Below are 14,248 nucleotides of genomic sequence, written 5' to 3'. Positions count from 1 at the left end.
TCAAAGGAACTAGAAGAATCGTCTGTCAAAACTAAGCAATCAATTAAAAATAGGACAAGAGTAAAACTTAAGTTACCTCCCTAAAAGTATAGATTTATACATCTCAGTACAGCCGCAAGAGCTTGCACAACTCTTAGCACTAAATTAACTAATCCATATATAACAGGTAACCCACAGGTGCCACAAGTCTGAGGAGCCAGCACTAAGTCAAAGCTACATTCCTAGCCTTTCTGGCCTTGCATAACAAAAAAAAAAACAAAACAAAAAACCACAACTTTACTTTGGACATGATGTTTTCATTAGATATCTAAATGAAATCCTCTGTTTAAAATTAAATTATTTTCTGTTTAATTAGTCAGAGTTGGTTTATATGGGGTGAGTTCAAACTGCCTAGTGAAAGCCATCGCACTGCACCTGAGAGAGGACGCCGTGAACTGCGCCATCCCCAGCACTGACAGCCCGTTGCAACCCGACGCGGTAGTCACTGACAAGGCCCAGAAAAAGATCATCCTCGTCGACATCACGGTCCCCTTCGAGAACAGGACCCCGGCCTTCTGAGAAGCCCGAGCTCGGAAGCTGGAAAAATACGCCCCCTGGCCAACACCCTGAGAGCAAAGGGCTACGAGGTGCAGATGGATGCCCTGACTGTCGGAGCCCTGGGCGCTTGGGACCCCTGCAACGAGCGTGTGCTGCAGACCTGTGGGATCGGTCGACGCGACGCATGGCTCATGCGGCGCCTCATGGTCTCGGACACCATCCGATAGTCAAGGGACATCTACATCGAACACATCACCAGCCACCAACATTACCAGGAGGTGGGAGCTGGTACGACATCGTGCATCCACCATGGGAAAGGGACTGAGAGGCTTTTTCCATTAGACTGTATGAACTGGAACCATAAACTCACTAAACATTAAATCCCACCAAATGAGGGTAGATCCATCCCCATCATCGTATCCGCTCATTATACTCCACACCTGAACATCGCCATTATATGGACAACATACCCCCATATCTCAATGTCTGTACTTTGACCGGTCGAACTTTTACCCCCAATCGGGGAGATTGCAGATTATGTTTTCCTTATGCCACCAGCTCCTAACCGAATTTCGCACCTCTGATAATCTGCACCGTATTCCCTGATAACCAGAAACTTCTATGCTTGAACTCTGTACTGCTTTCTTTTTATTTCAATGTTATCTTAATAAAATTATTAAATCTCTGCATAGCAGACAGCCACACCCGCAGGGATGGTTTGCTTGCACCTGGTCCTGGCAACTCACTCAACTCTCACCAGTGGTCTAGGTAGCTGCGTGTGACAAGGCCACACCTTGGGACCTTGCCTTGGCTTGAATGCTAAACCTACTGAGGGTAACTAAATAGTGACAAACACTAGTGAAAGGGCGTACCTGGCCCACTAAATGCACAAAAGTCTCTAACAGTGAAGCCAGCAAAACAACTTCCAAAAGTATAACAAAAACAGAAAGTGCTGTACCAAGCTAGTGGATAGCTAACAGCAGTGTTGCAAAACAGATTATGATACACTGATCAACCAGAAAGCCAAGAAGTCATGGTCGAATACTTGACAAATATTGGACGACAGAAACTAAACGAAGAATGGAAGGAGAAACAAAAGCATGCCAGCTTGCTCTTCGTCCAGACAAACAAGGGCCAACGCGTTCATCACTCAGAAACCGAGGTGGGGGTGCGTGAAAAGAATGCACACAGAACAGAGAATTATGTGATGAACTTGAAGGATAAGACATGTATATAACATGTATATAAGATTATACCATGCTGGAGCACTTGCAGTAATGGTTGACGAATTGAAAAGATACAAGTGGGAAATCACTGGTCTATGCAAAACAAGAAGGCAAAGGACAGTTTTATCATGATGAACTGACAGTGCACACCAGGACAAAGTTGCACTGGTGCTAAAGTAGAAGGCAAGCCAGGCTCTTAACGCATTTCACATGATATCGCCTCATACAATGAAGGCAAAAAAATGTAATAAAGATGGGAGGTTTTAATGCAAAAGTAGGACTGGACTGGAATTCCTGGGCTCCTGCAATAGACAGATTTGGACTCAGTGAAGAAAACAAACAGGAAGAAAAGCCACTAAATTTCTGCCAAATCAACAACCTGGTCGTAACAAACAGGCTACTTCAACAAAGAAAGCCGCAGAGGAAATGGATTGGATATAACCTGATGAGCAAACAAAGATGACAGACTTTATATTTGTGAATCACAGATAGATATCATGCAGATCATTTGTGGCCAGTATCAGGTCATAAATTAGTGTTGGCATCAATGAAGTCAAGACTGAGAACCACCTAAAGAGTGCCAAAAACTAAGATTTATGACAAGGACAAATTGAAAGAGCTAGACAATCAAAAAATACAAAAAAAAAAAAAGCCACGCAGAAAAACATCACATCTCTGGTGAAAGAAAAAATGAATGCTGAAGAGACATGGAACAGTGTAAAAAATGGGATTACCAGAGCAGCTGAATGCGCATTGGGCCAAAACAAAGAAAGTAAAGTAGATAACGGATGAAATACTGAAGTTGAGTGACAAGTATAGGAAGCTGAAGTAAAGTGAAAAGGAAGACACTAACATAAGAGGTTGACCAGAGAGATAAAACAGAAAGCGGGGAGAAACAGAAACAACTGGATAAGCAAACTGTGAAGAATACACAAACAGAAAAATAAGAGAACTGAGTCAGACATACAAGTTGAAGATGGCAGTGAAAGAAAAGCTCAGGTAAATAACTGAGGATGAACAAGTGAAGAATAAACACTGAAAAGAATATTTTGGAAGAGCTGTAAAATGTGCAGAACACAGTATATAAAATGGACTTAGAGAAGCTTTCCAGTACAAATGAGGAAGAGCAGATACCAGAATTCTTAGAAAAAAGTAGTAAAGATCTCAATAGAAACACTGAAAAAGAAAAAAGGTGCTGGAAAATGACAACATAACTATAGAGCTGCTGCAAGCAAGAGAGAAACACAGAGGAAAGACTATGCAAAAAGTTATTCAACAAGATTTGCAAAGAAGAGCATGTGCTGAGCTAATAGGGGAAAGCAATAATAGTATCAATCTATAAAGAAGGGAGATAAGTGAGTCCAAGAACCAGAGAGGAATCATCTTATTGATAGTTCCAGGAAAAGCATTCACCAAGACATTGTAGAAGCAAATGAAGAGATACACAGAAGTGGTGCTTGCAGAGGAACAGGCTGGATTTAGAACCAATACAAAATACAATACATCAGCTATTTGTGATAAGACAGATATCGAAGGAGTACATAGAACACAACCAAAGCTGCTACAACAACTTTATAGACTTCAAACCGGCTTCCGAGACCATTTGGCAGACAGGGTTATAGTAAGTTAAGTTCTGAAAATGTATTGCATTCCTGAGAAATTGATCAAGCTGATGGAAAACATTTATGGCAAGTCAAGGAGTGCAGTGAGAGCAGACAAGATAATGGAATGGTTCAGGACAACTATAGGAATGAGACAAGGATGCATGCTACCACCAGATTTTTTCAACTTGATACTGAAAGCAACAATGGCTGTTGCACTGAGAGATGCAACAGGAGTAGTCATATTATGTGGGAGGACAGTGCACAACTTCAGACTTTTAGACAACGTTGACCTCAAAGTATTGACCAAGGAGGATTGTCACAGGCTGACTGGCCCCTTAAGAGGGATCTGGGGTCAATACACCTGGACTAATTACCTGATTGATTAAAAGGAGGGAATCTGGGCTCATAGGTAATGGGTGGCTAGGGCTAGAGAGGTGTCATCCCCCCGCATATCTATTTTCTGAGCTACCCCACTGCCTGCCCAGTTCAGCAAGTGAAGCTCCATATCTGGTGGCTCCAGGGCAAGGAAGGTGACAGAGTGGGACACTGCAGGGGGAGGTCCCCACCTACACACTGAATTCCCAACAGGTGGAACTAGATTCCTCATTGTCACTAGGAAGAGCTGGCTTCTGAGCCACGCTTCCATGAAGGTTCGCTGGAAGGGGGCAAGAGTTCTGGGGGAAGGAGGTGGATCCTGGGGTGATTGAGAAGGCAAGAGGGAGGAGAGTCTCAGAAGAAGGGGGAGATACTGAGGTGATTGGTCTCAGTCCCCCAAGACAGGAGCCACCACTTTAGGGTGAGTGCAAGGCAGGGCCTGCTCTCTCGTCCACCTCCCAAAGAATATTTTCACCAGCTGCCTATGCCTGGGCTTTGTAAGGGACTGAGTGCCTCCTAAAAAGAGGTATTTAATTATAAACAACTTTAAACCCAGCTATGGGGAGAAAATCAAAAAGAAAAGATAAGTAGTGTTGAAAACTCAGAGAGAGCAGTGAGGGCCAGGAGTCAGGAGCAGGGGAATGCTGCTGGAGACAACAAGGACAAGTTGGAGAGCTGGCTGAGTTGGGTCTGGGCTCCTAAGAGAAACAGGTTGGTACGCCTTTATGGACCCACCTGAAAAGTCAGAAAGGCTGCAACCCCAGGAAAAGGGTCCTGAGAAACCTCATTACTCTATAGGGAAAAAAGCTGGGAAAGTAGCCAGGGAGGCTGAGGTTTGTTTGGCTGTGTACAATGGAGGACAGACCAAAGGTGATGGGGGGAGGGGAGAGACTGTTTGCCAGGTGGGAGACTGAGAGAATCTAAGTTTGTCCAGTAGGAAGCTGGGAGGAGGAAGTCAAGAGTTGAAACAGTAAAGCGCCCAGACCACAGAAAAGAGAAACTGTGACCCACTGAGAGATTGGGAAGAGACTGTTTTACTTATTACATACTAATGACCTAGCTCCAAGAATGGGTGTATTACATGACTCTAGTCTTGGTCATATGATAAAGAGCCCTAGGGAAAAGAAAAACAAAGGACAGATACTGCTAAGCTGCCCAAGACAAGGATGGGACGCTACAGAGCAAGTGTATACATCTACAAGGATGTACAGAGAATAACTCACAAGGTAGGCAAAAGGCAGAAAATTTGGACTGAAGATCAGCACAGAGAATACAAAAATTATGGCAACTGGAAGACAAAGAGGAAGACGTAAAGATCAAAGTTGAAGACCAAGAACTAGAACAAATGGGAAAATGTGTATGACTGGTATCGAACAATGGGAACTGTCAAGATGACATATAAAGAAAAGTTGGACTAGCCACTACTGCATTTGGAAAATTCTGGAAGATCTGAAAGGCTGAAGACATTTCAAGAAACGTGAAGCATATATGAGACAACTGTTGTGCCAAAACTGCTGAATGAGTCAGAAAGCAGATAAACAAAATATACTGACTGCAGATACAACCTGGCTGAGGGGAACAACAATTGATTCAAGGCTGTAGAAAATAAAAAATGAAGTGATAAGAAAATGGCTTGGGCAACAAATAACTCTGTTACAGAAGGTTCAAGAAAGAAGATTGCAGTGGTCTGGACATGTGTCCAAGAAGGACCCAGAAAGGAGATCATTCATGGAGATACATACCAGAATGCAAGGAACTAGAAAAAAAGGAAGACAGAGGATGTGTTGGATAGATACAGAACTAAAAGATTAAAGATGAACAAAGCCGTAAAAATGGTACAAGACAGAAAGCTGCAAAGGGTACAACTCCATCGTTATGTAGGTTCTTGTGGACCACAGAGGACAATTTATGAACGTCAATGTGAGTTGCACTGGAAAAGATCATGATGCCCACGTTTTCCGCTGATCACAAGTCTACACTCATGGACAGGCTAAGACACTATTTCTACCAAGTGACATTGTCATAAATGGAGTTACTGTGCCCTCTGTTATTCTGGGGGACCCTGCAAACCTCCTTTTTACTAGGAGTATGAATCCATACCCTGATTTCAGAGGCCCTGGCAAAAGAGGATTTAATTACACACTCAGCAGGTGAAGAATGGTCGTTGAATGTGCTTTTGGGAGATTGAATCCCATTGGAGACTTTTACAGAACCACTTGGATGCCAGTGTCATTGATGCTGTCCGAATTACTGTGGCTTGCTGTGCACTTCACAATCTTTGTGAAGCCAGACGCAAGCCATTTCCCTCTGAACGGACCTATGACAGTGAGATCGGTACATTCAGTGAATCAGTACATTCAGCCAGAAAGTGCACCTACCACAGCTGGAGCTCGATGCATCCAGGCAACAGAGATCAGAGATGCTTTGTGTTCCCACACTGTGGACTTGTCTGGCCCAATGGAAGAGAGGGAATAGTACAGTTACTCCTCACTTAAAGTTGTCCCGGTTAACATCGTTTCGTTGCTGCTCAATTAGTGAACATGCTCGTTTAAAGTTGCACAGTGCTCCCTTATAACATTGTTTGGCAACTGCCTGCTTCGTCCACAGCTTGCAGAAAGAGCAGCCCGTTGCAGCTACCTGGTGGGGGCTTGGAACCAGGGTGGACCGGCAGCCCCCCACTCCCCCAAGTTCCTTGTGCAGCAGCTGCCCAGCAGGCTATCAGTTGCCAGCAGTTCAGCGGTCCCTCCCGCCACTACCATGTGCTGCTCCTGCCCTCTACCTTGGAGCTGCTCCCAGGAGCCTCCTGCTTGTTGCACAATGGGGAAGAGGGGGGCTAATATCAGGGTGTGTCCCTCCCCCTGCTCCTGCTGACCCTATCTCCCTAGAGCAGGGGACATGACAGGGCTCAGGATGGAGGAAGCTTGCAGACAGCAGCTGCTGTCTCAACTTCCTGATCTAAAAAAGTAGTGTACTTAAAGTGAGGCCAGCATACTTAAAGGGGCAATGCGCATCTCTCTCTCTCTCACACACACACACACACACAGGGTGTGTGTCTCTGTCTGCCATGCTGTCTCCCTCCCTCTATTTGTGCTGCCTTGTAGAGTGTGAGGCTACATTAACAACCTGTTAACCCTTGAGAGCTCAGCCGAATGCTAGTTCAGCATTTAGCAGTAAGGCATTCCCTTGGAAATATCCCATCCTCTTACTCCACCACCTCAACCAAGCTTCACAATCACCATCATTGCTATGTACAGTATTAAATTGTTTCTTTAAAACTTATACTGTGTATACATATATATAATATAGTCTTTTGTCTGGTGAAAAAAATTTCCCTGGAACCTACCCCCCCCCCTTTACATTAATTCTTATGGGGAAATTGGATTCGCTTACCATTGTTTCACTTAAAGTCCCATTTTTCAGGAACATAACTACAATGTTAAGCGAGGAGTTACTGTACCTTTATGAATGTGCTGGGGAGGGAGAGTATGGGGGCAGGTAGGGTGTTTGGGGAGAGGTGTGGAATTTTAGTGCCAATGTGATGTACTTATGAATGACATGACCACATATAAATGGGAGAGGGATATTATTCACAGTACAGAACCATAGGGTTAGAAGGGACCATAAGGGTCATCTACTCTAACCCCCTACCAAAATGCAGGATTTTTTGTCTAAACCACCCAAGACAGATGGCTATCCAGCCTCCTTTTGAAAAACTCCAGTGAAGAAGCTTCTACAACTTCCTTCAGGAGTCTGTTCCATTGTCCTACTGTTCTTACAGTAAGGAAGTTTTACCTGATATTTAATCTAAGTCTGTGTAGATTGATGTAAAGAAGTGATTGAAGTACGAACTGCTATAGATAACTATATTGACGGATAATCTTTGCATACTAATTGTCCCTGCTCATGTGTTTACCTTTATTATTTTGAATATACATTGTATGATGTGAAGTAGTGACAGAAATAAACTTTCTTGATTAAATAAAAAAAAAAAAAAATGTATAAACATGTGTAGGAAAAGTACAACGTTCACCCATTGCCAGGCTGGTCAGCTGCCATTACCACACCAAAACCCCAGTACTAGCAGAACCTTACAGAAAAAACAAAACCAAAAAACCACCAACTTTCACTAAATGCCGCCGGGGGGACCAACCCCGAATTAAGTTTTAACCCAGTGGTTAGAGTACTTACCTAGGATGAATGAGACCCCCCCAGTTCAAGTCCCCCATCCTCCTGAGAGGAAGAAGAGATTTGAACATTCATCTCCCACCTCTCAGGTGAATGTCCTAACCACCGGGCTATGGGATATTCTGATGTAGTGCTCCCTCAATCTCTCCTGTTGAAACTGTTTCACTATGCATAAAATAATGAAAAACTCTTTGGGCCAAAGAGAAAGACAGCAAGCATGAGGATGACTCTGTAGCTTTGTAGTTAGAGCACTCACCTGGGAGATCCAGAATCCAGCTCCCTGCTCCAATGACTTTTTTTTTTAAAGTTATTTACCAACAGTGGAACAACTTCAACAGAAGTGACCGGCAGAGCCTTACATCAGATTATCCCATAACCCAATGGATAGGGCATTCCCTTCAGAGATTACAACTCCCTGTTCAAATCCCATCTCTGATGGAAGAGAAAATTGAGCTGGGGCATTTCCCACATCCCAGGTGAGAACTCTAACCACTGGGCTAAAGGTTATGATGGAGGTTGTTCTTCTCCTCCAGCTTCTTGTAAAAGCAGCTGTCATAAAACATAAAGCTAAGGGTAGCATAAAATCCCTCCTTTACCTGTAAGGGGTTAAGAAGCTCAAATAACCTGGTTGGCACCTGACCAAAAGGACCAATAACAGAAGAAGATCCTTTCATATCGGGGGGGTTTGTTTGTGCTCTCTTGGGTCAGAGAGTAGGACCAGACAGAAAAAACCCTCTCCTAAAACTCTATCTGAAATAAGCATCTACGATTACAAAAACTAAGTAAAGCAAGGAAATGCGTCAGATTATCTTTTGTTTTAGCTTGTGAATTTTCCCTATGCCAAGAGGGAGGTTTATTCCTGTTTTTTGTAACCTTAAAGTTTTTCAGAGAGGGGAATCCTCTGTGTTTTATATCTTATTACCCTGTAAAATTACCTTCCATCCTGATTTTACAGAGGTGCTTCTTTTACTTTTTTCTTTATAATAAAGTTCTGCTTTTAAGAACTTTTTTACTGTCCTAAAAACCCCAAGGGTCTGGTCTGTGCTCACCTTGTTTACCTATTTGGTTGGTATATTATTCTCAAGCCTCCCCAGGAAAGGGAGTGAAGGGGCTTTGGGGGATATTTTGGGGAAACAGGAACTCCAAGTGGTCCTTCTCCTGAATCTCTGTCTAACCCACTTGGTGGTGGCAGCAATACCGTCCAAGGACAAGGAAGAACTTGTGCCTTGGGGAAGTTTTTAACCTAAGCTGGTAGAAATAAGCTTAGGGGGTCTTTCATGCGGGTCCCCACATCTGCACCCCAGAGTTCAGAATGGGGAGGGAACCCTGACAGCAGCATTTGCATCTAACCCCAAAGAGTTTGCAGCTGAGAATCCCAAACAGAGGGAAGTGTCTCCCTTCCAACTGAACTTGGTCACCAAACTGCCAGGGGGTAGGGCTTAGGACACAACCGTCACATTGGCACCTCCCATTGGCTAGCTTAGACAGGTTGTCACCTAGCATGATGGCTTTTGTGCATCCAATTTGGAGGTGCCTACATCTCCCCATTCATTGTATAAGGAGCCTTAGGTGCCTAACTCAGGCTTAGAGAATCCCAATGATTTTGTAGGTACTTAAAATTTAGGCATCATCATACCTAAGTTTCTTTCTGAATCTCCTCCTATGTATATTTGCTCTATATAGCAGCTAATGCCTTATCCATACAAACAGTATTTTATAGATCTTCCTTTGCTCTTAAATATAACGGATACTTGCGTAAGACACAAAGAACCTGGCCTACTTCTGAGAGGACTTACTTCAATGCACGTACTCCCAATTTACAGTGGCTGGTAAGCATAATGAAGCTCTCTTATTCTTAAGAGTACACTGGTTCCAGCTGCCCATTTCTGACCTGAAATTACAGTCTTAGCTTTGTGATATCACAACTAGTTACAGTAATAATTTTGTGTTAGTCTTTACAAATAACTGACTTTAAGGCTTCAGAGAGACATTTAGTTCCTTTTTCTTCAGCCTTTCATTTTAAGTATTTTTGTATATTAATTTCTGCCGTAGAAGAGTAAACCTCTGTTACCATGACAGATGTTTTGAGTATTATCTATCACCTACACAACTATTTTTCCAAATCGGTGTCAAGAAAAAGTAGACCCAATGCTGTGCCAGTAGCCACTAGTATGGACCTCTGTGCCCTTGCAGAATCACAGCAAACTCACTGAGACACTGATAGGGGCAGAGTACAGTGCTAACAAACCCAGATGAAGAATCAGGACTACTGACTCATTCACTGTGCCAACATAATAAACAAATCAACATAGAACGTAAAATGCTATGAAAAATAAAGGAATTTACTCAGAGTAAATACTTTGATTTCATTTAACTGGTGGCCCCTAATAGTAACTTTTTATTTACATTGCTCACAGCAAACTAAGTTTATTTAAGTTTGATAAATAATTATTCACTTACCGAATCACATGCTGCTAATGCAAGGGCTACGTTTACTGTAAGAAAAGAAGAAGAAAAAAAAGTTAATCACAGCAGAATTTTATTTCCCAAATATTTTACAATATTATGAACCTCCACAAGAAAGGAAGAGACATCTAATATAAATATTGATCATGTGATTATAATTGCCACTTTAGTTCTTAAGGCTTGTCTTCTTCGCTGCAACAGTTAGGGCTCGTCTTCACCAGCAACGCTGCCGCACTTTAATGTGGCTGTGTAGTCGCAGCACAGCGCCGGGAGACCGCTCTCCCAGCACTATTTAAAAAAAAAAAAAAACCATCTCCACGAGGGGAATGGCTCCCAGTGCTGGTGCACTGTCTACACTGGCACTTTACAGCGCTGAAACTTGCAGTGCTCAGGGGGGTGTTTTTTCACACCACTGAGCGAGAAAGTTGCAGCGCTGTAACGTGCCAGCATAGACAAGCCCTTAGCTCAAGTCAATACACTTGAGTTAACCACCTAGCTCCAGTGAGAGCAGAGTTACCACACTGCAAAACAACGCAGGAGCTATAGAGCGAGTTGATCAGCAACACTGGATTAGCATCTGACGAGTTGTTTTAACTCAAGATGCTGCATCCCCATTGCATGATCAGCTCCAGCATTAGCAGCACTTGATCTTCAACACCCCCACACACCCTAAAGTGCTAACTAGTTTGATCTTAAAAGCACCACTTAACTCAAGCTAGGGATCTGTGAGTGAATGGAATCAGATTAGGGGAAAAACTTGACTCATAGCTCAAACTAATAGTGCAACGAAGGCAAGCCTTTAATTTCTAAGAAACAGTGCAAAATAAAAAGAGGTTTTTCAAAAGGTTTTGGTTTTCTCTACCAAAAGAAAACCTTGAGAAAAATGTTTGAGCTTTCTGTTAGAGAATTTAATACCAATTTGATTTTTTTAAAGGCATACTTAAAAGGTTGTACTTAAAGATTGTACTTAAAAACAAATTCAGATTTCCTTACCACGCTCTCCACTAACCTTTTTAATTTAATGACCAGTGACCTGCACCTTTAAAAATAGGCTTGTGCCATTTTTTGCTTCCTTATGATTTTTTTTTTTTAATTTTTAATTACATTTTCTGTAATAGGAACAAAACCAGGTTTTGCTTGTTACTTTAAATTTCAAATCTTATCTACCCTGGAAGTATCTGTAGCAGTGCTGTTTGGGAAATTTTCAACAACGGGGGAGAGAGGGGAAGAAAATAAAAGCAGATTCATCAAAACAAACTTTTACAGGAACATTCCAGTTTTGACAAAATTTACTCAAAGGTTTCTCAGGTCCAGTTTGGAATTTCTGAGTTTCTTGGCCGAAACAAGAGAGACATTAGCACCTCAGCCTGGTGGCTAGGGCTTTCATCTCAGATGTGGAGACCTAGGTTCAAATCAGTGATCTGAATCATCCTAATAGCCAGGCTATTTGCTGTTCTCTGGATCTTTGGATAGGCCTGTCTGTCTCACTCTCTTACTTACTTCAAAAGGTCTCAAGTTCGCCCCAATACAGAACAGGAACATTTTTGAACTAGTGAAAAATTTTCCACACAATGGGAAAATCATTGTCCACCCCAGTCTAGTGTGGAAGCAACTTAAGAACTTGTGAAATTTTACAAGAAACTGACTACTGAGCAATTGAGAAGAATTTTTAGTCAGATGGTTTATATTTTTGTTTGTTTGTGTCAACCTTTATTTAACGCCAATACTTGGAAAGAAAGGATATTTTTATGAAAGCTTCAACAACCCAACACCTTCAACTAAGGTACAAGAACCTCAAGAAGTCCTTCAGCAAAACCAGAAGGTTTCTTGACCTTCCTAATAGTTCCAAGTTAAAAACAAGCAATAAAAATTAAATAAAAACCTCTTTAGGCCTTCGTTATACATCATACAAAAAAAGGACTACAAACCCAAATTCAATTCTCTAAAGCAGCTCGTCTGTCTTTTTGGTAACGAGAAGGACGAGATAGATTTGTTGCAAGGTTGGTAGGGAAAGGAAAAGTTTAGACAAATTAGAAAAACAGAGCTAAGATCTCTGCATGAAAAAATTCTGGCAAGAGGGAAAACTGGAAGTGGAAGAGAGGAATAAAGAGAGAGGTAGGAAGGAATAAAAATAAACCACTTAATAGGTGGATGGAAAATAGTACAAGAGAGAGAAGAAACACCAAAAGAATAGAAGGAGGAAGAAAAAGCTTTTTCCACACAAAATAGCACCTCCTCTCAGTCACTGAGAGGAACTACTGTTTCCAGAAGATCCAAATCAGGTGTGTGAAAGTGACAGAAGAAAGAGGGAAGTTGATTTGACTTCTCCTGAAGGTAGAAAAGTTATAGGGCAATGGGAGAAAAGGAGAGAAACATCATTCAACAGTAAACACAACGGCTGATTAAGAAATAGTCTTGAATAGGCTTTTCCTGGGATTCCCATCCAGTTGTCCTAATATGGAGGGGTGGTTGAGGCTGGAATGCAAGAATACTTAAGCAATGAAAAATATGGGAAACTGAGGCTCAGAGATACAGAAGTCAAAGATGGGGTGCTGAGGTCTGCAAAGCAGTCACATCTGTAGAAGTATCTCCCCAAGGGTCCTTTAACAAAAATGACAGGGTACACAACTTTAAAAGCAAGTTAATCCCAGATTTCAGCAGCACTGCAATGGGCTGAATAAAAATTCTGCAATTATCTAACCTTTAGATATTCATCTTAACACTGAAATTTATTCTCATTTTGACAAATGAGCACCAAGAGACTGTTTTATCTTCTCAGTACAGATATGCAATACCCGTTTGAAAGGAGACTATAGCTCCAAAACACCAATCCTTGGACAGTGAATTTAGATTTAAGCTACATCTTTTATATTTATTACTTTGTTACGTAGCTGAGAGTGCAGTCCATATATATGGTCAAAACTGGAATCTCTGCCCATATTTTAAAAAAATATAGATTTTAATTAACTTCATCCAGACTCCAATAAGTAGCCATTAATTCAGTTTTTTCATTTGTGGACATAAAGGGGTAAATTGTTTTTATCGTTGGAAAGTCAACTTTACAAACCATACTATCAACAACCTAACTAAGAACAGCGAATTACCATCACCAGTCAGCAACCACACTGTAAAGAAATACACCAATTGATTATTCCTTATGATGTGTCCATAGAGAGATGAAATCTAAAATAAGGAAATTCACTCAATCTGTACTTCAGTTTACAATCACTAAGCAATTCCAAATTAAACATGTCTGTGTTTTGTTTTTGTTTCTTTAATTTAACAGCCTGCCCATTCCATGACTGGCAACCCAGAAAATGAACATATATATATATATATATATATATAAATATATAATTTATGTAGAGCTGTGAGCGTCTTTTTTAGAACATAGACTTTGAACAAAGTCAGAATCTGAGGATTTCACCAAGAAATATATATATATTAAGATATTGCCTTCTTAATATGGATTCTTGAAGAGATTTTTAAATAAATTCACAAAGGCTAATATAAAGAGAAATATTTCCCAAATAATTTTACTGTCAACAAGACTTTATTTTTATTGAACAAACCTCTGCAGTGTTATCATCCCAAATGTAACATTATAGTTCTATTGCCGAGGAACCACAGTTAAAAGGTAAATCATTAGTTTGAAATCTAGTTAGATGGGGGAAAAAAAAAGGAGTCAAAGCAGTTTGTACTATACACACTCATGAGACCCCCTACCAATTTTTGTGGTTTGCAATCACTGTTTTGTTTTTCCTTGGGTAACGTCCACACAAACAACTAAGAAAACTGACAAAGGTCCTGATCCTGCCAGCTTCCCTACATGGGCAGATCCCTGCCTTCCACTGA

At 41.5% G+C, this 14,248-nt stretch overlaps 1 protein-coding gene across 4 annotated transcripts in view; it reads right to left on the bottom strand.

Moving 5' to 3' along the window:
- Positions 1-14,248, bottom strand: part of NUBPL (NUBP iron-sulfur cluster assembly factor, mitochondrial) — a 152,230-nt gene that overhangs the window by 133,730 nt on the left and 4,252 nt on the right. For all 4 annotated transcript variants that reach the window (XM_073348974.1, XM_073348972.1, XM_073348971.1 and 1 more), the window contains one exon: positions 10,388-10,422. In XM_073348974.1, the coding sequence (XP_073205075.1) occupies positions 10,388-10,422 (35 nt within the window). The remainder of the gene's footprint in view (positions 1-10,387; positions 10,423-14,248) is intronic.

This window comes from Lepidochelys kempii, chromosome 6 (assembly GCF_965140265.1).
Source record: "Lepidochelys kempii isolate rLepKem1 chromosome 6, rLepKem1.hap2, whole genome shotgun sequence".
Lineage (NCBI taxonomy): Eukaryota > Metazoa > Chordata > Testudines > Cheloniidae > Lepidochelys > Lepidochelys kempii.
The sequence above is the reverse complement of the archived record's forward strand: the minus strand, read 5'-3'. Positions and strand labels throughout refer to the sequence as shown.